The 26406-nt window shown below is 40.0% G+C and overlaps 2 protein-coding genes across 2 annotated transcripts; both read right to left on the bottom strand.

Moving 5' to 3' along the window:
* Nucleotides 1–11102: 11102 nt before the first annotated feature.
* LOC142451062 (olfactory receptor 8S1-like) lies at nt 11103–12038 on the bottom strand. The gene has a single exon (XM_075552997.1). It carries the CDS (start codon nt 12036–12038, stop codon nt 11103–11105), a length of 936 nt encoding a protein of 311 aa, XP_075409112.1.
* A 13122-nt stretch (nt 12039–25160) lies between these two features.
* Nucleotides 25161–26096, bottom strand: LOC142451520 (olfactory receptor 8S1-like). The gene has a single exon (XM_075553305.1). The coding sequence runs from the start codon at nt 26094–26096 to the stop codon at nt 25161–25163; it is 936 nt and encodes a 311-aa protein (XP_075409420.1).
* Nucleotides 26097–26406: the final 310 nt, after the last annotated feature.

Consider the following 26406-nt stretch of genomic DNA (forward strand, 5'->3'; position numbering starts at 1 on the left):
TATCTTTTATAGAGCAATATCACATGCAAGTAAAATTTTTCAAAAGGTCATCCAACAACAGTTGCACTAGTCCATTGACAGGGAGCTGCCAGAGGTTCAGGCTGCATTCAGAAGATGATGTTGAACAAGGAATATCATTATTGGATGTCACATGAAATTTGCCTGAAATTAGAAAATGCAAGAAAGATGTTCACTTGTGTCTTTTTGACTATGGCAAGGCATTTTACTGTGGATAATAACAAAGTATGGGTAACTTTGAGAAGAGTGGGAATCCCAGAACACTTCATTGTGTTCATGAGGAACTTGTACATGCATCAAGAGGCAGTTGTGGAAACAGTTCAATCTGTATGATGGGCAAATCATCAGAGAAGCTGGACTATATGAAGAAGAATGTGTCATCAGGATTGGAAGAAGGCTTATTAACAACCTGGGATTTGAAGATGACACACCTTGATTGCTGAAAGCAAGACTTAGAAGCACTTCCCGATGAAGACCAAGAATTGCAGCCTCAGTATGGATTACAACTCAATATAAAGAAGACCAAAAAGCTCACAATGGACCAATAGGTAACATCCTGATAAATGGAGAGAAGTTCAAGGATTTTGTTTTGCTTGGATCCACAATCAATGATTAGGGAAGCAGCAGTCAAGATATCCAAAGATGAGTTGCATTAGGTACAAATGCTGCATAAGATCTCTTTGGAATATTGAAAAATAAGGATGTTTCTTTGAGGACTTAGATGTGCCTGACCTAAGACACAGTATTTTCAATTGCCACATATACACTTGAAAGTTGGATAATGAATGAAGAAGACAGAAGAAGAATTAATGCATTTGAATTGTGGTTCTGAAGAAGAATATTAAAAGTACCATGGACTGCTAAAAGGATAAATCAAATCCTTGGAAGAAGTATAGCCAGAGTGTTCCTTAGAGGCAAGGATAGTGCTCATTTGCTTTATATATTTTATAAGACAAAAAAGGGGAAGGGTTTCAAAGAGATGGATTGACACTATGGGTGCAATAGTGGGTTCAAGCATAGGAACAATTGTGAGGATGTATCAAGGAAACATTAAAAAATAACAATCTGATTTTTAAAGGTCTAAAAAGTATAAACTGTAATGAATATGTTGATAGATGCATTCATGAGCATTAAGAGCACCTAAATTTGTCAGCATGAAATAGTATCAAGGAAACATTTTAAAAAACAATCTGGAGTTAGGGTTCAGTAGAGCACCGATGAAACACACAACTTTCCTCTAGATCTTTAATGCTTCCTTCCGCCACTATCATGACCTCAATTCTACCTTACAAATCAGATTAGACCAGAACATGCACCCTGCTACAGATAAGAGCCCACAACACAGAGAACCAGGATAGATAAACCCCTCAGGGCCAGCAATGAGACTAGAGATAGCAGAAGGATAAGGGGAAGGTGGGGGGGGGGGGGAAGGAGGAACTGATCACAAGGATTGACATATAACCACCCCCCCAGGCAGAGGAACAACAGAAAAGTGGGTAAGGGTCAACAGAGGGAAAAAATCTGAAGAAATTAATTAGCATGCAGAAATGAGACAAGAGGTATATATATGGAAAAAAGATTTTTAAAATGAAAAGTAGAGTGAGAAAAGAAAAGGAGTCTAAAATATATGTGAAGTGTGGAATGAAAGAGTGTATATGTAACTGTTAATAAATCAGACATTCAAAAGAAGACAGAGAAACTGAAGAAGTAATCCATAGTTTTAAAAACTTGAAGCCTGAAAAAACTTCCAGTGAATGAAATATAACAATTTTCAAATGAAGAACTTTCAATGAATCTCAAGCAAAAAACATATGTACATACACATTTAAACATATTATAGTAATGTTCTGAAGCTTCAGAATAGAACAGAAAAGGAAGTACTAAAGGAAGGCTGAAATGAACAAGAAAAGATCACAGAGCAACGCAAATGAAGTAACATTGATTTCTGAAGAGCGACAACGAAAACTGGACAGTGGAAGACATTTAATATTCTGAATTTGTAATCTATAAATTAATAGTCAGTAAAATTATACTTCAGGGATGAAAGTGAGATAACTATCTTTTCTTCAATAACAGAAAATCTAGAGAAAGTGTTTCTGACAAAAGGTAAAATGATTCCAGCAAGAAAATCTAGAGAAAGTAAGGGGTAGTCTGAAAAAAGGTGGGTAAGAAAAAGAAACATTTATCCTCAAAGATAGCCCAATTCAAACAATCAGAAAACATCAAGTATTGGAGAGCCTGTGGTGTGGTAGGAACTCTCATCCATTGCTGGTGGACTTGTAGGTAGGTACAGCCACTATGGAAATCGATTTGGCGATATGTAAAAGAGATGGAAATTGAGCTACCACATGACCCAGTAATCCCCCTACTGGGCATAACCAGAAGAAGCAAGAAACAAACCACGGCCAAACATCTGTGCTCCAATGTTGATCGCAGTACAGTTCACAATTGCAAGGTGTTGGAAACAACCCAAATGTTCATCAACAGATGAATGGATTAAGACACTGTGGTACATACACACAATGGAGTATTATGCACCACTAAAAAGCAATGATGAATGTATGAAGGACATCACTGCATGGGAAGAACTGAAGGAAATTATGCTAAGTGAAGTAAGCCAAGCACAAAAGGCCAAGAACAACATGAGTCTGCTGAGGTAAGCTTAAAAAAATGCAAAAGGGGCATAGGGAAAAAGCTACTATATACAAACATTCCTGGTGTGAGTTCCAGGAAGCATGGCAGGGGCCAGACCAAATCCAGGGGTACATATGGTAGCCAAGTAAAAAGGAGGGAGTGAAAAAAGAGAAATGGTTAGCAGGGAAATAGGGCACTAACCCACCCAAGGGGAGAGTATTGTTTATATCTCCACAGGGAAAGAGGGACCAGAATTCAACAAGGTGCTCCAACCTGGTGCAACATACTGACATGAAGCAGGGAACCAGTAAAGACGTCTGAGTGGCCAGCCCCAATCCCAACTATGCGGATAGCTGCCACTCCCCCCAGAATAAACTACTTCAGAGGACAGCACTGAAGCTGCAGCTCACGGAGAGGGACATGTTTGATCAGAGCACACAGGAGCAAATGAAGAGGTAGGAAGACAGAGTGGAGTACATCCTGGTCCACCAAGCCTTTAAGACAATATCCTTGCTTAGAGCAACCAATTCACAGAGAGAACCATATGACTGGTCCCAATATGAGACATGGCATCCCTCACTGACCCATAGCCCTACAGTGGACAACACTGGAGATATAGTGCAGGAATTGCACTTGATCTGATTCCACCCCACTGAGGCAAAAGACTAAGGGCGTGCAACAGAACAGCAAGGGGAGCAGAGCCAGGAAGTCCTCAGGGAATACAAAAAATAGACTTTGGGGCCAGGTAGTGGCACCCCATCAGACTCAACCAGAAAACACTGCTAAAGGAAAACAAACATACCTTGAACTATTTATAGGCTTTTCTCTTTTTTTTGTCATTGATTTTTGTTGTTGTTTTCTTTTGTTGCTTTGTTTTGCTCTGTCTTGTTTTAGTGTATATTATTATCTCTGCAGATCTATCTATATAAGATAGGCAGGATAAACAATCTGGAGGAGAAACCAACAGGACCCATGTTTCTCTGGGTACATGGGAGAGGAGGAGGCGGGGGAAAGGAAGTGGTTGTTAATAAACACAGGGACAAGGGAACATCAAGTGATCTAAAATAGATGGTGAGGAGGGGGTAGGAGTCCTGGTAGAGCTTGACTAAGGGCAACGTAACCAAGAAGAATTACTGAAACCCAAATGAAGGTTGGACATGATAGTGGGACAAGAGGAAAATAAAAGGAAACAGAGGAAAGAACTAGGAGGCAAAAGTCATTTATAGAGGTCTAAATACAGGCATGTACATATGTAAATATATTTATATATGATGATGGAAATAGATCTATATACATATATTTATAGGCTTAGAATTAAGGTAGCAGATGGACACTGGTCCTCCACTAGAGTACTTACTCTATGCAAGAACACTTTGTTCTATTAACCTGGCATTTCATAATGCTCACCTTCCCGACAGGATTGTTGAAGACAAAGCGGATGCATAAGCAAATATGGTGAAGAAAGATGATGGTGCCCAGCTATCAAAAGATATAGCATCTGGGGTCTTAAAGGTTTGAAGATAAATAAGTGACCATCTAGCTGAGAAGCAAAAAAGGCCACATGGAAGAAGTACACCAATCTGTGTGATTATGAGTGTTGATGGGATCAGGTATCAGGCATCAAAGACCCAGAACAAAAAATCATATATTTGTGAATGAGGGGGAGTGCAGAGTGGAGACCCGAACCCCATCTTTAGGCAACTGAACATTCCCTTACAGAAGGGTGGAGAAGAGCCAGCCAGGGTGCAGTATAGCACCGATGAAACATACAACTTTCCTTTAGTTCTTTAATGCTCCCCCCCTCCAATATCAGTCCCTATTTTACCTTACAAATCTGGCTAGACCAGAGCATGTACATGGTTACAGATAAGAGCTGGAAACACAGGGAATCCAGGACAGATAAACTCTTCAAGATCAGTGGTGAAAGTGGCGATATCGGAAGGGTGGAGGAAAGGTGTGGTAGAAAGGGAGAACTGATTATAAGGAGCTACATATAACCTCCTCCCTGGGTGACAGACAACAGAAAAGTGGGTGAGGGGAGACATAGGACAGTGCAAGACATGACAAAATTGTAATAATTTATAAATCATCAAGGATTCATGAGGGAGGGGAAGGGGAAGGGAGGGGGAAACGAGCTGATACAAAGAGCTGAAGTAGAAAGCAAATGTTTTGAGAATGATGATGGCAATAAGTATACAAATGTGCTTGACACAATGGATGTATGTATTGATTGAGTCCCCAATAAAATGCTTATAAAAAAGTCTTTCTGCTAAATTGTTAATTTTATTGAAATAATGGTTTTGGTAGTTATTTAATTGTTTCTTATTTAGATATGCTAGCAATTTGCTTTGTGTGTTTTTTCTTATGGAGTCTCCTTTTCTTGGCTGAAAAAAATCATACTCAACGTTTCTACCTTTCTTTAGTCTTATCTCTATAACTATAAATGCTTCAATTACTTATTATTAAACCATTTTATTCCAACTTTCACCATACTTTAGGTTCAACAGGTTTGTTTTACGTTTCCTCCTCTTATGTTTTGGATACTTGATATATGATATAGTTAAAGTTTATTATGCCAACCTGGCTGATAAACACATGTGGGGTTAATTGAAGGGTGGAGAGATAAATGGCTTGGCGAGCCACACCTTTCTAGTTCTTGGGTTCCTTGCTTTGTGATGGTTGGACAAGGGTGCAGCTGCCTTAGCCAGTTCCCTGCTTCAGTTTGCAAGGTTGACTTCCTGAAAAACATCCCCAAGGAGAAGCCACATGGACCTACCTTGATGCAGTCCTGGGTGCTGGAACAACTGTGTGGAGACCCCTGCCAGTGCTGAGATGCTCACATATTCACTGATTCAGCTTTCTGCGTGCAGTTGGCATCACAGTGTGTGTTTTGTGAGATGGAGGAGGACTTTGTGGATTGGTGTTGGACATATGGGTTAATGTTGGACTTGTGGTCTTGGTCAGCACTGGGTTGGAATGTTTTCTTGATGTGCACTTACTGTTTATATAAAACTCTCTCTTATACATGAGTTTCTGTGGATTTGTTTCCAAAGTACCCAGACAAATACTCAGATTGCTGAGAAGTAAAGAGAAACAAGATGAGAGGAAGACTCATCATCAATGCAGTTAAAAGACTATTGTCTGAGGCTGTTCTCTCAAGAGAAGGGCAGCCAGTGAAATTTATATATATTTATCTATAGAGAGCTTTATCTCAAGGAAAATGCTCACTCAATTGTAATGCCTGATTCCAAGACCATGGGTCAGATGTCAGGTTGGAGGCTTCTCCTCACTCATGTAGTGAAAGAGCCTTATGAATCCAATATTGCCAAGGTCAGAGGACAGACTTCTAGCTACAGAGATTATTGAATTCAAGGTTGGCAGATATATGGTAGGTACTTACAACTAGGATTGGCAGGCAATACAGTAGGCTACTAGCTCTGTTCTGAAGGGCTGGAGTTCACTTGAGCCAGACCCACCAAAAAGTAAACAAGTTTAGCATATATATATATGGGAAGCAGGCCACACTCTTGAGAAAACTTTTCAGTTGATTGATTTCTCATAGCAGGCTACACAATGATCATATTATATTAGTTTCATAAAAGATTATGACTGCATCATAACTGACAAAAGCTCAAAATTGTGGCCTTGTCAGGGTAACATAGATAACATTAATAACCATCACAGATTAATGTGGTATTTGATGATTTGCTCTACTTCTAAGAGTAAATCTAAATGATCTTCTCCACTTCACCTCCATTTAACTTAACGAATTTCCAGAATCCTTTATGTATCCAATATCAGGCACCATGAGGAAATTTTCTTATTGTCAATTCACCTGATATATTCCTGTAAAAATGAATTCCCCAGTGGACTCTATTTCACTACCTGAGATAATGCTGATATTTTCTCAAAGTCCCTCTCACAGTTCTTTAGGCTGTGGATGAAAGGATTCACTAGGGGAGTGACCACACTATTTCACCAAGTGGATCAACAGCAATGGTGAATTTGAGTTTAGGACCTATGAGCAGTAAAATAGGAGCACTGCAGTGAGGTGAGAGGAACAAGTAGAGAAGGCTGCACTTCTACCTGTGGTGGAACTGATTTTTAGGGTCATGAAGATGTTGAGGGTGTAGGAGAAAATGATTAGGACCCAGGTTCCTACCACATGTAAGATACTGGAGCAGAGCCAAACAGTACCATTGGTGGGTACATCACAGTAGGATCAGAGAGAAGAGCATGGGCAGCTCACAGTTAAGGTGGAGAATGGATGTCTGCTTACTAAGGGAAATATAAGTGTTAAGGGAAAGTTTTGTAGTAGAAGCAGAGAAAATGGTAGAAGACTTTACCATCAGGCAAGAAGAGGTGGAGAATCATATCAGCAACTTCAAAGATAGCTCAGTAGAATTCAACAAGTGTGAAAGACAATTGAACAAGATAAGCAAAGACGCTGAAGAAAACCTGAGAACAATGAGTGATGCTATGAAGAGAAACAAATTTTGAATAATTGGGTTACCAGAGCAAGACATAATGGGGAGAAAATCAACAGTCAAGATAGCGAGGGAAGTTCTGGAAGAAAATCCCCCAATTTAAAAAAGGAGAACCAGACAATTATCCAGGAATAAGAGATAACACCTAGTAGACAGAACCCTAAGAACACACCAAGTAGTAGTCAAATTATCCACTTTGAGGAAAAGGAGAAAATCTTAAGAGCAGGTAGAATTAAAAATGCAGTCACCAATAAGGGTTATCAGATAAGAATATGCTCAGACTTAGCAGCAGAAATCATGAAGAGGAGAGAATGGAATAGCATCTTCTAAAAACTGAAGGAGTATAACGATAACCCAAGAATCCTGACAAACTTTCTATTGAAATAGATGGAGAGGTAAGAGTTTTGTCAAAAACAAAACAAAGCAACCAGCACTACAAAATTTACTTTCCAATTCACTTTAGTCAGATGATCAACATCCACAGAGCACAAACATGAGACTACCACAACTGTAACACCAATCAGAATTCAGAGCACTGAAACCAATGACCAAGACATCTTTGATCCAATGGGGAAAAGAAGGCAATAATTAATCCCGTCACACATACATAACACACTGCTAAGAAAGGAGGGTGGAAAATGTATGTCACAAAAGGTACAAGATGACAATAATTCCACAGATGGATATAATAACTCTGAATGCCAATGGTCTGAAACCCCCCATCAAAAGGCAAAGGTTAGCAGACTGGATTAGGAAACAAAACCCAGCAATCTGTTGTGTGCAAGAGACACATCTCAAGGTCAAAGACAAAAGCAAGCTAAAAAAAGCAGGAGTCACAATTCTAATCTCTTACAATATAAACTTCAAGGTGCAGTACATAACAAGAAATAAGTATGGGTATTACATAATGCTTAAGGGATCAATAGACCGAGAGCCAGTGAGCATAAAAATATACTTGCCAATGAAAGACCCACAAAACATGTCAATCAAATCCTTCACTACACGCACACACAATAGGGAAGCAGATGAACTTTGTACCTTTACTTAAATCTTACCTCAGTACAGAATGATTTGTTTTAATAATGTGACACTTTTGATACTCACCTTCCTGACACGATTGCTGAAGACAAAATGGGTGCATAAGCAAATGTGGTGATGAAAGATGATGGTGCCTGGCTATTAGTAAATATAGTGTCTGGGATTTTAAAGGTTTGAAGTTAAACAAGTGGCCATCTAACATGGAAGCAGCAAAGTCTACATGGAAGGAGCACACCAGCCTGTGTGATCATGAGGTGTCTACGGGAATAGGTATCAGAAGTTCAAAACAAGCATTCAAACAATATGGAGACCCAAAACCCACCTGTAAGATAACTGTAAAGTCCCTCACAGAAAGGCCACATAGAATGGATGACATATCTAGGGTACAATATAGTACTGATGAAACACATAGCTATATTCTAGTTTTTAAAATATTTCCTCCACATTACTATTATGGTCTTAGTTTTACCCCAGAACACACATGAAAATAACAGCAAAAAGAAAAGAGTAAATTAATGTCCTGTGGATGTTTCAGCATTAAAGAACTTTGAAAATACCATATTGAGTGAAAATGTCAGTTGCCAAAGGATAAATGTTGTTTGTTTTCACTTAAATGAAATATCTAGACAATCTCAAGTTTATCAGTGGTTACCAGGAGTAGACAGGAGAGCTGGACAAAGGGAACTCATTGGATTGGGGAAACTAAGCTTCTGTTAAGTGTGATGGAAACATTTGGAAACAGATAATAGTAATGGATGCACAACACGGTGAACACAATGTCAATGAAATATACATAGGAAGGATGTTGGAATAGTAATTTTTTTTACCAACGTACTTATCACAATAAAGAAGGAAAATATATTAAAACTCCAAATTTATAAGAAAATGGAGGAAGTACAACATATGAGAAACCTATTTAATGGTGACATGAAACTGAAAATTAAATTATTTTTCAACTCAGTAATATTCTTATTACTATAAATTCTATCAATTTTCAAAAAATAAAGATATATCCTCAGCAGCTTATATGCTAGTGAGCATAAATTATTTCTATGGATACAAAATTTAGGTATATTTTAATAGAATTGAAATGATATTTTCACTATCACTGCCATTGAGTTGACTTATATTGATTCTATATAAGACTTTTATGGCTTTCAATCTTTACAGGAGAAAATAGCCTCAACTTTTTCAGGTAGAGGGACTAGTGATTTTGAACTACCAACCCTGAACTTAGCACTCAATGTTTATGTCACTAAAGGGAATAATTATTATACAAAAATGACTTTAAAAGAAAGTTTCCTCTGTTGAATTGCTCTTAGGTAATTTCCACTACTTCTTTCATTTCGAAGGTATTGGGTACATGGGTGGGAAAAGGGCCATCAAGAAGTGGGAGGGGCAAACAAAGGGGAGGAAAAAGCACAAGTCTAGCCTGCTATGCACTTAGTTGGGGATTCGTGTTGTATCCTGTATCTTGGGACACTATGCACATCCTCTGCATCCTCAGACTCAATGTATGCTCTACAATAAAATTTTGGGGAAAGGTCCTCAGCAAGCATTGGTTTAATGACCTGATTAGAAAGGTCCTCGGCAACCATTGGTTTAATGACATGATCAGACACAACATTGAGTTAAAGCAACCATATGGTTCTGGACTTCTAATTTATAGTTTTTTACTTTTCCCGACTTAATCAAGAGAACCATCCCTTATCAAAAATTCCCTTTGGTCTTGCATGCTAAGCCCTTGTTCAATTTGAAAATGTCATTTTGCCAAATTGTCAATTTTACTGAAATCATCATCTTGATCATTTAAAAAATTTAAATTTTAAGATGTACTAGCAACTTGTTTGAGAGGATCACCTGTTGGATCCTACTGTCTTTGGGTTGACCAATCTTACTCTGAAAATTTCTACCTGCTTTCAGCTTGATCTCTCCATATCAAACCACTCAGCTTCTTATGATTAGACCTTTGACCTCCTAAACACTTATCCTTCATCAAACTCAAGATTCAACAAGTTTGATTTGTGTTTCTTCCTCTTATGGTGTGGACACGTGATGATGGATTACGTAGGGAGCGGCATAATAAAGACAAACATGATAAGAAGATCTATCAGTGCAGCCCAAAGCCTAGTGTCCTACTGAGGTTCTCTAGAGAAAGAAAACCAGTGAGATTTGGATATGATTGTATACATAGGGATTTATCTCAAGGAAAAGATTCACTCAACTGTAGAGGTAGCAAGCTCCAAGTTTGTGGGTCAGATGTCACTTTGAGGGCTTCTCTTCACTCATGTAACTGCAGCGGATGATACAAAAAATTGACAGTGAGAGAGCAGACTTCTGGCTTAAAGGTGAATGAATTCAAGGTCAGCAGATAACATGCTAGATGGTTGACAACTGCCATACCAGCAGGCAATACAGTAGACTGATGTCTCAAATTCAAAGAACCAGCAGTCAGATGATGAGCCAGATTCAGGATCCAGACTCAGAAAAAGTTACCAGAGCATCCACATATATTAAAAGCAAGCTGTATACCCTGGAGGAAGGGCCCTGTCAGTTGAGTGGTTGCTCATAGCAAAAATCATCATGGATGTGATTATCTTATATTAGATTTCATCACAGAGGATGACTACATCCTAACCACCAATCATCTATGATTACTGGTCCAGCAAGTTAACCCAAAGCGAACTATCACAACTACTCTAGAAAACTGGCTGGATTAATGTGGTCATTTGATATTTTGTTCTGTCTCTAAAACTGAGTGACTCTGAATCATATTCTCCACCTTACTTCCATACAGTTCTAAGAAATCCTAGGATACTTTTCTGTATTTCATATCAGAGCCCAACAAGAAATTCTCCTATTGTCAACTTATCACATGTTTTTCTATAATACCTAACTTTCTCAACATAAATTATCTGTGTTCAACTATCTGAGACATTGAAAGTATTTTCTCAAGATCCTTCTTAAAGCTACCTTTACCTCATTATTCTTCAGGCTATAGATGAGGGGATTAACCAGGGGAGTTATCACATTGTACTGCACAGAATAAACCAAATCTAACAGTGAATCTGAGTTTGACACGACATAGCGAAGGAAAGATGAGCAATAAAACAGGAGCACTGTAGTGATATGGGAGGAGCAGGTGGAGAAGGCCTTGCTTCTGCCTGTGGAGGAGCTGATGCTCAGGATGGTGGAGACAATGAAGGTATAGGAGAAAATGATTAGGACACAGGATGCAAGCCCATGCAGGAGACTGGAACAGAGCAAAACAGTAACATTGATGGAGACTTCAGAGCAGGACAGAGGGAAGAGTGAGGGCAGCTCACAACTGTAGTGTGGGATGGGCTTCTCCTCACAGAAATCCAAGTTCATAGTTAGGAGAATGTTGAGGAGTGCATCCAGAAAGCCGATGCTCCAGGATCCCCACAACAATCTCTTACACACTTTGTTGTTCATCATCTGGCCATAGAGCAGAGGGTGGCAGATGGCAACGTAGCGATCATAGGCCATCACGGCAAGCAGGCAGGCTTCAGTGCCCCCAGTATAAAACAAAAAGAAGGCTTGAGCCAGGCAGCCTGCCATTGAGATTGTCTTTCTTTGAGATAGCAGATTCTCCAGTAGCTTGGGCACGGTGGTGGACGAGAAGCAAATATCCAAGAAAGAGAGGTGACTCAGGAAGAAGTACATGGGTGTGTGGAGGTGAAAATCTACTGAGATGACCAGTAGCATCAACAGGTTCCCCATCAGGGTCTGGAGGTAAATTCCCAGGAACAACACAAAAAACACAGCTTGGACCTTGGAATCAGTGGACAGCCCAAGAAGGATGAATTCAGTGATCCTGGTGTGGTTCTCCCAGGCCATTTAGAGATTCCTTTATTCTGTACAATAAGAACAATGGTTAGAATGAGCCCTCCAGACCCTCCTTATAGCCAGGCCATCCCAATATTCTCCTTATACATGTCTAGCTTCTTAGTTTACATTTTATCAGCAATATTCCAAAACTCTTCTTGCTTACCCTCCAGGCTTCAGACATTTTTTGTCTCCCCCTCCCGCTGTGAGACATGGACTCCCATGATTAACCATGTTAAAATGTTGACTCTCATTCTTCTGCTCTTATTCTATGTTAATTTATGCCACTCTATTCAGTTATTCAATTGAGCTCTGTATTCATTTGTTTGAGCATCACCATGTACTATATATACACTCTAGTACCCTTCTGAAATCGGTTTTCCCCTATCTATGCTCTCCCTTGTAACTTATTCTTCAATTTTTTTATTCAACACCTTTCACAATCATTAGTGTTTAAGAGAGTATGTTGTGTTTGTTTAGCTTGTGCAATTTTACACGGCAATTTGTCAAATATTTTCTACTTTAGGGCAAAGTCAGCAGGCTACTGTCCAGAATTTTGCGCGTGGGCATATGGAAAGGAATTTGATAACAGTGAAAAATAAGTTATCTATATGAATTCAGAGATGAGAAATCTGAAGGCTCTTAAACAAATGCCTGTTTCCACATTCGTTGGATTAGAATGTATCCTGCCACATACTGCGTGCGTCTTTTCTGCTCTTCACTAAAGTTTTCACATTAGTTAAAAACTATCCTATAGTGCTACAACTGGCATTTTCCTGTTTTTATCAAAATGCCTTTTGATCACTGCCTATGGACTACAACGAAATTTCTCCCTGATATTCCAGAATTCTATCATTGGATATTAACTTCCCATCCCTGTTTGGCTTTCCAGAATTCTCTTATGATTGATTGACCATCCAGCACATAGTCCACTGCCATCCCAAATAATGACCATTCACCAGCTTCATTATTTGTAGTGACTTACATTCAATCACTAGAGGTTTATTCCACTAGAACGAATGTGCATCTGCAAATCTGTTGGAATAACCCTGAGAGATAGCATATAAATCTGGTTTTCAAATGTATCTCTTCTGAGAACACTGTAATCTGTGAACTATCAGCTCTTCTTTGAGTTAGAAGCTTGAGAGTGGTGATCTTATCTTTCCCTAATTTTTTCCGTGGTCCAGACAATGCAGGGTTGCGTGTGATATGCAAGACGTCTTTATTATCAATTTTCACTATTACCTAGAAGAGGAAAGCGTGCATCCTGAGCAGTTGAGTACAAGATTCCCCGAGGGGAACCCAGTACAGCCCTGACACAGCGAAACCCAGCCAAGAGAAGCACGGAAGGCGAAGTTTTGAAGTGAAAGATATGCTTTCAAGAAGCAGGAAGGAAAGGTGGGATGAGAAAGATCCATTAGTTAAAGACCTGGGAGGAAGGAAGAAAATATTGAGAGAACTCATACCTCACACAGGAAGCTCCCAGATTTTTCTGGTACCGAATGCATCTGTTTTCTTTCCTGTCCAGTAAGTGAGCATCTGTGGTCAGTGGTTGGTCATATAGAAAGCATCCAATTCTTCTCAGGTTACTATAGAAAAGCAGTAACAGCTGTTTTTCTTGTAGAAGCTATACTCGACGAGGAATGGAATGATAGGAACTCTTGATAATAACAAAAAAGAATCTCCAGTCTCCTTATCCTTGGATACGTTTCCCACGGCCACAGAGGAGTCACTCAACAGTGGAAGTGCGACATTTCTCTCATGTGATCGCAAGCCCTTTGCTGAAACATCTCCTTGTTTCTTTTTAATTGTAAATCTTTATATACTAGAAAATGTCATCAAACATTGTACATCTAATGTTTTAGGGGTTTCCATGTGTGGTTCAAATGGTTAAGTACTGAAGGACCAGTTGAAAGGTTAGTGATCCTGTGACCTGCTTTTGAAATCTCACAGCCTTTCTCTTCTGCACACCTAGGTTCTCAATGACTCAAAATCAACTCAAAAACCACAATAGCGCAGCCTCTTAGAGAGTCATCTATATTTAGAATGGCAGTGGCTCGGGCAGTGGGGCTGGGTAGCCCAAGGGATATCTGGCCAGTGATGAGAAGCCACAGTCTGAAGCCAAAGTTTAGCTCATTATCTAAATAATGGCAACTTTCAAAGAGGCATAGGGGATATTCTAACAAGTGGGACTTTGGGCTTTCTGTGTTGATGAAATATTTCCAACCCTCTAAGGAATTTAATGGAGATTCTCTGTAAATAAACTATTCTTCTTTCTCTGGGAAAACTTATAATCTAGACAGGAAACTTAGTGACATGTCCAAAGTGCTTCTTTTCATGAGGAAACATTCAGTCCAAACTACCTGTTTTGTGTCTTTTTTTACTTCACAGTACTGAAAAAAAATGTTTTTCTGTAAGTAGTCTGTTAGTGGGATGCTACTTGGCTGTGAGTTTCACCTTAATTGATGAACATTAATATATCTTATACATGTTCTATTTTTATTCTATTTCAAATATTTAACAAATATTTCCATTTTCCTCTTTATTGTATGTAATATTTGTTAGTCCCAATAACATGCCTCACCACTAGTTTTCTATATCTAAATTATTAAAATGTTTAGGTATGTGAAAATTATGTCTGCAATGATAATTATACATACATCTATTTCTTTTTTCAATTTTTTAATGTTTTCTCTATATATTTTATTACCTATATTTAGTTATGTATTAGCCTATATATGTAACTCTATAGTTTGTTTTCTGTATGTTTATTATTGTTATATGTCCTTGATTAGTCAACTCTCTTATCAATGCATAACATCCTTCTTGGATTTTTGTGAAATATTTTTACCTAAAGTTGATTTCAATTTTTTCAGTGGCCACTCCAGTTCTCTTTTGGTTACTATATTTTTGTCTTCTTTTCACTGTCAACCCTTTTGTCTTTGGATCCAAAGTGAGCCTCTTGTATAAATAGTCTCATATATTTGAATTTAAAACTATTTCATTTTGTCAATTTCTTCTTCAATAGGTGAATTTATTTCCTTTACATTTAAAAGTGATAATCGATGAAGATGGACTTCAGTCATTTTGGTATAGATTTTTTATCCTTCAACTTCTCAAATACTATTTGTTATTTGATTTCCCTCCTTAGTGTATTATTTTTATTCCAATCTCATTTTTTATTTTAGGTATTTAAAATTTTTATTATGTTACTGATTACCATGGGGATTAAAATTGTCATTCTCAATTTAAACAACCTGGTTTTGATACCTGGAATTAGTAATTGAATTAGCTTCAGTGGTATACAGTTACACTGCTCTTACACAGTTCTCATCTCTTATATTTTTATTGTCACAATTTACATCATTCTGTATTGTGTGCTTATGAACAGATTTATAATGATCATTTTGTGTATTTGTCTTTTAAATAAATAAATAAACAAAGTGAGGAAGTACAAAACAAAAATACAGCCATACTATCTTTTATTTATCGCTGTAATAAACTTATTTATGTTTTTATACCTTTGCACAACATTGAGTTACTGTCTAGGGTACATTCATTTCAGACAGAAGAACATAGTAAGGAAGAAAAACACACACACACACACACATATATATATATAAAATCATTTTATTAGCGGTTGTACAAGTCCTATCACAATCTATCCATCAATCCATTTTGTATCAAGCACATTTATACATTTGTTGCCCTCATCATTCTCAAAACATTTGCTTTCTACTTGAACCCTTGATATCATCTCTCATTATTTCTTCTTCCTCCCCTTTCTCCCTTCCCTCATGAACCCTTGATAATTAATAAAGTATTATTATTTTGTCACATCTTACACTGTGTGACATCTCCCTTCACCCACTTTTCTATTGTCTGTCCCCCAGGGAGGAGGTTATATGTAGATCCTTGTAATTGGTTCCCCATTTCTACCCCACCTTACTCCACCTTTCCAGTATTGCCACTCTCATCACTGGCCCTGAAGGAATCATCTGTCCTGGATTTCCTGTGTTTCCAGTTCCTATCTGTACCAGAGTATATTCTCTGGTTTAGCCAGATTTGTAAGATAGAATTGGAATCATGATCGTGAGGGGTGGAAGCATTTAAGAAATACGGGGAAGTTGTATGTTTCTTCATTGCTACCCTGCACCCTGACAAGCACGCGCTCCCTGAGACCCTTTTGTAAGGCTATGTCCAGTTGCCTAAAGATGGACTTTGGGTCCTCACTCCACACTGCCTCTCATTATTAATGATATGATTTTTTCCCCTTTGATGCCGGATACCTGATCCCTGATTTCTTCTGCACCTTGTCATCACATAGGCTGGTGTGTTTCTTCTATGTGGGCTTTGTTACTTCTGAGCTAGATGGCTGCTTGTTTACTGTCAAGCCTTTAAAACCCCAGATACTATATCTTTTGATAGCTGGGCACCATCAACTTTCATCACCACGTTTTCTTAAGCACCAATTTGTCTTCAGTGATCGTGTCAGGAAGGTGAGCATCATGGAATGCCAATTTAATGGAATAATGTGTTCTGTCATTGAGGGAGTACTTCAGTGGAGGCTCAATGTCCATCTGCTACCTTAATACTAAACCTATAAATATATGCACATGATCGATTTCCACATTGTCATATATAAATATATTTACATATGTACATGCCTGTATTTAGATCTCTATAAATGCCCTTTGCCTCCTAGTTCGTTCCTCTATTTCCTTTAACTTTCCTCTTGTCCCACTATCATACTCAGCCTTCATTTGGGTTTCAGTAATTCCTCTCGGTTACATTGCCCTTGATCAATCCCTACCAGACCTCTTCACCCTTCCTTGCCACTGATTTTGGATCACTTGTTGTTCCCTTCTCCCTGAGTTTGTTAACACCACTTCCTTTCCCCCATCTCTTCCTCTCTTCCATATCCCTCTGGAACCATCGGTCCCATTGTTTTCTTCTCCAGATTGTTTTTTTTTTTTTTTTTTTAACAATTTATTGGGGCTGATACAATTCTTTTCACAGTTCATACATATACATACATCAATTGTATAAAGCACATCTGTACAGTCTTTGCCCTAATCATTTTTTTCTCTTTTCTTCTTTTACATTTTATTAGGGACTCCAACAACTCTTACCACAATCCATACATATACATACATCAATTGTATAAAGCACATCCATACATTCCCTGCCCCAATCATTCTCAAGGCATTTGCTCTCCACTTAAGCCCCTTGCATCAGGTCCTCTTTTTTCCCCCCTCCCTTCCCTTTCCCCCCTCCCTCATATGCCCTTGGTAATTTATACCTCGTTATTTTGTCATATCTTGCCCTATTCGGGGTCTCCCTTCCCCCCTTCTCTGCTGTCCCTCTCCCAGGGAAGAGGTCACATGTGGATCCTTGTAATCAGTTCCCCCTTTCCAACCCACTCACCCTCCACTCTCCCAGCATCGTCCCTCACACCCTTGGTCCTGAAGGTATCATCCACCCTGGATTCCCTGTACCTCCAACCCTCATATGTACCAGTGTACAGCCTCTGTCCTATCCAGCCCTGCAAGGTAAAATTCGGATCATGGTAGTTGGGGGGAGGAAGCATCCAGGATCTGGGGGAAAGCTGTGTTCTTCATCGATACTACCTCACACCCTAATTAACCCATCTCCTCTCCTAAGCCCCTCTATGAGGGGATCTCCATTGGCCGACACTTGGGCCTTGGGTCTCCACTCTGCACTTCCCCCTTCATTTAATATAATATATATATACACATACATATATACATATACACATATATACACATACATACACACACTTATATCTTTTTTTTTTTGCATGATGCCTTATATCTGGTCCCTTGGGCACCTCGTGATCGCATTGGCCGGTGTGCTTCTTCCATGTGGGCTTATTTGTTTCTGAGCGAGATGGCCACTTGTTCACCTTCAAGCCTTTAAGACCCCAGACACTATCTCTTTTGATAGCCGGGCACCATCAGCTTTCTTCACCACATTTGCTTGTGCACCCATTTGTCTTCAGCGATCCTATCATGGAGGTGTGCAGTCAATGATATGATTTTTTGTTCTTTGATGCCTGGTAACTGATCCCTTTGGGACCACTCGATCACACAGGCTGGTGTGTTCTTCCATGTGGACTTTGTTGCTTCTGAGCTAGATGGCCACTTGTTTATCTTCAAGCCTTTAAGACCCCAGTCACTATCTCTTTTGATAGCCGGGCACCATCAGCTTTCTTCACCACATTTACTTGTTCACCCACTTTGGCTCCAGCCGTTGTGTCGGGAGAGTGAGCATCATAGAGTTCCAATTTAATAAAAGAAGGTATTCATGCATAGAGGGAGTGTTTGAGTAGAGGCCCAAGGTCCTTCCGCCACCTTAATACTTGACCTATAAATATCGACACAAAGATCTATTTCCCCAACCTCCTATATATATTTGCATGTACATGTCTTTGTCTAGACCTCCATGAATGCCCTTTGACTCCTAGCTCTTTCCTCCAACTCCCTTGACCTTCCTCCTGCCCTACTACCATGCTTCATCGCCACCTGGGCTAGAGTATACCTCTTCTCTAAGCAACCTTACCCTTGATCATTTCCCATCAGGCCTGCCACTCCCCCTTCTCTACCCTTTGGGGTCCCATGTTTTTCCCTTGTCCCTGGGTTTGTTAACACCATTTCCTTACCCCCCCTACCCCCCACCCCTCTTCTCCAGATTGTTTATCCCACCTATCTTATCTAGATAGACCTGATAGATAATAATGTGCACAAAAAAAGACAGAGAAAAACAAAGTGACCAAACAAAACAGCAACAGTAACAACAACAAAACCCCAATGACAATAAAAAGAAAAGCCTGTGAATAATTCAAGGTCTGTTTGCTGACCTGTAGGAGTGTTTTCTGGTCAAGTGTGATGGGTGCCAAGCCCTGACCCCACAGTCTATTTTTGGTACTCCCTCAGGACTTCCTTGCTATGCTACCCTTGCTGTTCTGTTGCACACCCTTAGAGCTTTGCCTTGGTGGAGTGGGTTCAGATCAGTCCCCCTTTCCCATACTGTCTCCAATGTTGTCCCCAAGAGTCAGTGAGGGCTATGGGTCAGTGAGGGATGTTGAGTCTCATAGTGGGGCGGGCCATATGGTCCTCTCTGTGCATTGGCTTCTCTGAGCAGGGATATTGGCCTCAAGGTTTCGTGGGCCAGGATGTGTTTCACTCTCTCTTCTTCCCTCTTCATTTGCTCCCATGTGCTCTGATCAGACATGTCCCTCTCCCTGAGCTGTAGTTTCAGTGCTGTCCTCTCAAGTAAATTCTTCTGGTGGGAGGGGCATCTAGGAAAGAAGAAATATTAAGGATAATATTTTCTGACAGAAGGCCTCTTTCAAAATAAAAAAAAACCTCTGCCATAGAGTCAATTCTGACTCAGTGACCCTATAGGCCAGGCTGAAACTGTTCCAGTGGGTTTCTGAGACTGTAACTGTTTAGAGGAGTAGAAAGACACATCGATTTGCCACAGAGCAGCTAGTGGATTGTAATTTCTGACCTTGTGGTTAGCAATCAAATGCATATCCCATTACGTGACCAATGCTCCCTACTATGTCCCCAGTGATGAATTCTCTCAACTCTAGTTTATCCAATAATCTTTCCATTTTCCTTCATTTTTAAAGGTCAGTTTTGCTAAATACATAATTTTTATATCTTAATCATGTTTTCTTTCTTTCTCTCAGCAAAGTTGGATTTGAATAAGTGACCCTTCTGAGTGACTGTTCTTTAAGTGATGACTTGTAGTTTTAGCACACTTTCATCCCTTGAGCCGAAAATCTCACTGCCACCGTATCCATTCCTATTCAAAGCATCACTATAGGACAGGGTAGAACTGCTCTGTAAATGTCCTAGACTATACCTCTTTAGGGGAATATAAAATGATGTATGGTTTACATGTAGTAGGCAGGTACACCACCTGGCTGCTTGGGAGATTGGATTAGAAGATTAAATGGTCCTAGAACAGATGCCGGCATTTGCCTTGGTGCTTATTCTTTTAGTGGTGATCTCATAAAATATTTTCCCCTTGTTGATTGACTAACTTTGCTTAGCAATAATGGTTTCCAGGTCCATCCACATCATGAGGTATTTTGTGTTTTCATCACTGTTTTTGAGAGATGAATAGTATTCCAGTATGTGTAGGTCTATGGAAATCTGTACTTCCATTGATGGACATTTGGATTATTTCCAGCATCTCAATATTGTGAACTGTCCTGTGATGAATATGGGAGAGCATGCATCTGTTTGTGCCTGTGATTTACCTCTTTGGGGTAGATACCCAGTAGAGGTATTGCTGTGTTGTATGGATACCATAGTATTGTCTATCAATTTATATGCATGTGGAAGTTGTGCAATGACTCAAGAACACTGAAGAAGAATTGATGCACTTGAACTATGGTGTTGGGAAAGAATATTGAACATGTCGAGAACTTCCAGAAGAATGAATACATCTGTCTTGGAAAGAGTACAGCCAGAATGTTCCTTAGAGAAAAGGAAGGGGAGAATTTGTCTAATGCATTTTGGGCATGTTACCATGGAACCAGTATGTAGAGAAGAACACCATACTTGATAAAGTATAAAGTTAGTGAAAGAGAGGAAGATTCTTTATGGGATGGATTGACATAGTTGCTGCAAATAATGGGTTCAAACACAGCAATGCCAGCACTGGGCCTGGCTTACACTAAGGTCACTATGCAGTAGAAATGACTCCATGGCATCTAAGAACAACAGTCTGACTGAAGGCATAACAAGTATAGTAAGTGCTTCTTTAAACAACTCTCAATCACTAAGCCTCCAAATTGCTACTGAGGCACTGTTGTTGTTGATAGGTGCTAATTTATGACAGAAAGACTTGATTTCTTGGTTTAGAAAAATAACAGGTTATTGGATTGATTTCCTTTAAAATTGTTAAAGGACACTTGCTAAATTTGTTATTTTATGCATTATATCACAAATTAACAATTACACAGTTAACCTGGGTGAAATTGGCTGAAAATCAAAGAGAGAAAACACATTACTTTGAATGTCAAATAACACCTATTTATTTCTCATAAGAATGATAATTATAAACCCACTGCTTTCTCTTTCTCCTAATAAAATGTTTTACCAAAAGTTCACATTTGATTGTCCCAGTCATTGTTTCAACACAGAAGGAAACACTGCACAGTCCTGTGCCATCCTCACAATTGTTCTCATGTGTGAGTACATTGTTGCAGTCAATCCTTCTTGTCAAGGGCTGAGTTAGGCTGGATTGTCTAGGGAAACAAACCAGTGGTACTCATCTACGTCAAAGAAAGAACTTGATATCAAGAAGCAACTTTCCATCGAGACGGTTTCCCATCCCAGACCAACTCAAGTCCACAGGTCCAACACTAGCTGGGGCCATCTTCAGACTCACATAGCTGCAATCTGATGATGTGGAAAAGGTGATATGCGAAGCAGGGAGATCACAGGCTGGAGAGTACAGTCATATGGATTCAAAGTTGGTGGGAGCATTGAAGAGCACCCAATATCTTTTAGAGTCAGGTGGCACATATAAGATTGCCCATGGTGGCAGACACAGGGTGCCAGTTAAGTTCCAGTGAAGGCTAAGGCAAAGTGTGTGTGTGTGTGTGTGTGTGTGTGTGTGTGAGAGAGAGAGAGAGAGAGAGAGAGAGAGAGAGAGAGAGAGAGAGAGAGCAGTTTCTAGTGTCTCTCATTCTTATACAAAAAAAAGGTTCATGACCCATACAAAAAAGGTGTCATTAGACTGTGACCTGCTTGACTGGATGAACACTGCCCCTAGCCAGGAGTGTCTAGTTGATATATATATAACTACCAAAATGACCTTCCTCTTTTGTCAGGGGAAACCAGCTCCTAATCAATAATCATGGGTCAGTAAGCACAACTGTATGGTGAAAATATATAAAGGTTATAGTAAGGTCATAGAGAGTAGGAGAGATAAGAGAGAAGATAAGATGAAGGCTTCAGACACATTCATGGTAGCATGCTCACCTCAGCCCTCTTGATGGTCCATGTGGAGGTGCGGGAGGAAGAGAGGGAGGAGAGATTTTTTTCTATTCAAGGCTTATATATACTTGGGGGTGTGCAAGTCCCCTGATTACAGGTAATGACACAGGAAGGAGTGATAACATAGGTCATATATCAATCGGAGGGGGATGATCTAGGGGTGTAAATGCATTAGGAAAAGGAGGGATTAGAGGGTAGACATGTGACAAGATGGTCGGATCCTAGATTCAGGATGGCAGCATAACCTTGAGTTACAGCATAACCTTGTAACTGAGCTGGTTTTATCTGTTCTGAGCTTTCCAGGGAAACAATCACTATCCTTATCAGTATAGGGAGTGAGCCCCACCTCTGGTGGACCAGACAGTAGTCTGCTTGCTCTGGATGGCTGATTCCTTCAGGGAGGTAATTTGGCAATCATTTACCATTAGTTACAAGCAGTGTCCTAGTTCTGACATATATTTGGGGGAGACAGGCTGGATGAAAAGCCTTTTTATATCCCACACTCTTTTTTTATTGTCTCACAACTTTATTGTCTCACAACTCAAGGCTTTTCTCTGGGAACTGCTCTCTCCTGATAACATGTCTAAAGTATGTGAGATGAACTCTTGTCACCCTTTTCTGTAAGGAGCATTCTGTCTGTATCTTTTCCAAGACACAATTGTTTGCTCTTATGGCAGCCCATATTTATTTTAAATATTCTTTCCCTGAATCATAATTAAAATGCATTAATTTTCCTTCAGTGTTTCCTAGTCAATGTCTAACTTTCACATGGATAAGAGATAATTTAAAATACCCTGAAGGCAAGCATAATTTAAAATACCCTTAAGTCAAGCATACCTTAGTACAAAACGTAACATCCTTATCTTTCAACACTTTAAAAAGGTCTTGTTTACCAATGCAATGTGTCCTTTGATCTCTTGACTGCAGTTTCCATGAGCATTAAATATGGATCTAGCAAGATGAAACTTCAATCTTTTCTCCATTTATCGTGATGTTACCTATTTGGTCCAGTAGTGAGGATTTGGGTCTTCTTTACATTTAATTGTAATCTGAAGACTTCAATCCTTGATTTTCATCATAAGTACTTCAATTTCTCTTCACTTTTAGCAAGTAAGGGGTGGGCGAAGGTGCTGAATAAAGAGGACTTCCGGGAGCTTCTATGGTAGCCCGTGCTGGAGCTGTCTGAATCCAATGCTATGCAGCTCAATAAACACCCATGACTCATCCTTTCTGTAGACTCTGCGGATGACAGGGAGTTTGAGGCAGCCAAGCAGCTGATCCAGCCAATTGCTGAGAAAACAATCAACAAGCAGAAAGCGAAAGAAGAGGAGCCACTGCTTCTGTTTTTTGTGGCCAGGGAGGATGACATGACTGATTCCCTTCAAGTTAATCCCAACCTGCCAAGACCGTTGCTCACCATTCTAGACATGTCGGCGTTAGCAAAATACATGATAGATGAGTAAATGATCACTCTCAGCATTGTGGAGACCTTTGTGAGTGACTTGCTAACAGTAAAGCTCAAACTAGAGCCCATCTAGTGGGCTATAGCCTCATGAGATGATATTTAAAACTCAGTCTCCTCCTCTTCCTTCTTCTCTCCACTTTAAAAAAATTTCAACATGTTCTGAGTTGCATATCCCAATTGCTCAATATTTCTCTGATGCCTTGTTTTCTAAGTTAGCTCCTCTTCTAGTGTCCTGGGGTGCACACCTTTTGATCAGTTGAAGAACCACAATGTGTGGAAACTCTGCTTGGGCATCATGAGTATGGCATAGCCCAGGCAGAACTGGGACTGCAGCACTATGCAGAAGAGTCCCTAGTGCTCCACAATGTCAGCAGTTTGAAACTATCAGCAGCTCTGTGGAAGAAAGACAGCACTTTCTACTCCTGTAAGGCATTACTCTCTCAGAAATCCATAGGGGGCCGTACTACCATGTCCTATAGGGTCACTATGAGTTAGTACAGACTATGGAAGTGAGTTGAGTGTGTGCTGAAGTATCTGCCAGGGTGTTCTTCTCCAGAGGGAGGGTGAGGGATGGATGGAGGGATGGATTTGGTTCCTTTTTGTTCCAAATTCTGAGTCAGCAAACCCACATAAAACCCAAGATACCCAGAGGGAATTGCTCAGTGTTACCTATCTCAGCAGGTGGAGCATAAAAAGGGTCCCAGCCTTCTTTGACCTCAGCAAAGAGTCATTTGAGGGAACACCATATTCTCAGTGGCTGAGTTTATCATGTTCTGAGGGGAACCCCAAGAAACCACCAGCAGCAGCACCAATGTGGCAGCAGCTTGCTAATGGGTTCTTGGGAAGGGGATCTCGAGATCCTAAATGAAACGTGTGTGTGTGTGTGTGTGAATATATGCCTAGGGGTTTATCTCAAGGAAAAGGTCGCTCAGCTGTAGAGGTAGCAAGTTCCAAGTTTGTGGTTCAGATGTCAGTTTGAGGACTTCTCTTCACTCACGTAACTGCAGGGGCTGATGAACGGAAACTGGCAGTGAGAGAGCAGACTCGAATAAATCCAAGGTCAGCAGATAACATGATAGAGCACTGACAACTGCCAGAACCAGCAGGCAATACAGCAGACTGATGTCTCAAGTTAAAAGAACCAGTGGTCTGGTGATGAGCCAGATTCAGCATCCATACTCAGGCAAAAGCTAGCAAGTTTACCAGAGCATCCACATATATTGGAGGCAAGCTATATTCCCTTGAGGAAGGACCCTGTCAGTTGAGTGGTTGTTCATAGCAAAAATCATCATGGAGGTGATTACCTTATATTAGATTTCATCCCAGAGAATGACTGCCTCTGAACTGCAAATCATCTGCAAATGTCCGTCCAGCCAAGTTGACACAAAGTTAACTATCCCAACTACTCTAGAAAACTGGCTGGATTCAAAAGGTTATTTGATATTTTGCTCTGCCTCTAAAACAGAGTGAGTCTGAATAATGTTCTCCACCTCACTTCCATACAGTTCTAGGAAATACCAGGATACCCTTTCTGTATCTCATACTAGAAAACATCAATAAATTCTCTAATTGTCAACTTAACAAACATTTTCTATAATATATGAATTCCTCAACATATTCCATCTGTGATCAGCTAGGACATTGAAAGTATTTTCTCAAAGTCCTTCTTAAAGCTACTTTGACCTCATTGTTCTTCAGGCTATAGATGAGGGGATTAACCAGGGGAGTTATCACATTGTACTGCAGTGAGAATATCAATTCTAATAGCAAATCTGAGTTTGGCATGACATAGCGAAGGAAAGATGAGCAATAAAACAGGAGCACTGCAGTGATGTGGGAGGAGCAAGTGGAGAAGGCCTTGCTTCTGCCTGTGGAGGAGCTGATGCTCAGGATGGTGGAGACAATGAAGGTATAGGAGAAAATGATTAGGACACAGGATGCAAGCCCATGCAGGAGACTGGAACAGAGCAAAACAGTAACATTGATGGAGACTTCAGAGCAGGACAGAGGGAAGAGTGAGGGCAGCTCACAACTGTAGTGTGGGATGGGCTTCTCCTCACAGAAATCCAAGTTCATAGTTAGGAGAATGTTGAGGAGTGCATCCAGAAAGCCGATGCTCCAGGATCCCCACAACAATCTCTTACACACTTTGTTGTTCATCATCTGGCCATAGAGCAGAGGGTGGCAGATGGCAACGTAGCGATCATAGGCCATCACGGCAAGCAGGCAGGCTTCAGTGCCCCCAGTATAAAACAAAAAGAAGGCTTGAGCCAGGCAGCCTGCCATTGAGATTGTCTTTCTTTGAGATAGCAGATTCTCCAGTAGCTTGGGCACGGTGGTGGACGAGAAGCAAATATCCAAGAAAGAGAGGTGACTCAGGAAGAAGTACATGGGTGTGTGGAGGTGAAAATCTACTGAGATGACCAGTAGCATCAACAGGTTCCCCATCAGGGTCTGGAGGTAAATTCCCAGGAACAACACAAAAAACACAGCTTGGACCTTGGAATCAGTGGACAGCCCAAGAAGGATGAATTCAGTGATCCTGGTGTGGTTCTCCCAGGCCATTTAGAGATTCCTTTATTCTGTACAATAAGAACAATGGTTAGAATGAGCCCTCCAGACCCTCCTTATAGCCAGGCCATCCCAATATTCTCCTTATACATGTCTAGCTTCTTAGTTTACATTTTATCAGCAATATTCCAAAACTCTTCTTGCTTACCCTCCAGGCTTCAGACATTTTTTGTCTCCCCCTCCCGCTGTGAGACATGGACTCCCATGATTAACCATGTTAAAATGTTGACTCTCATTCTTCTGCTCTTATTCTATGTTAATTTATGCCACTCTATTCAGTTATTCAATTGAGCTCTGTATTCAT

The sequence above is a fragment of the Tenrec ecaudatus genome, chromosome 6 (genome assembly GCF_050624435.1).
Source record: "Tenrec ecaudatus isolate mTenEca1 chromosome 6, mTenEca1.hap1, whole genome shotgun sequence".
Classification (NCBI taxonomy): Eukaryota; Metazoa; Chordata; class Mammalia; order Afrosoricida; family Tenrecidae; genus Tenrec; species Tenrec ecaudatus.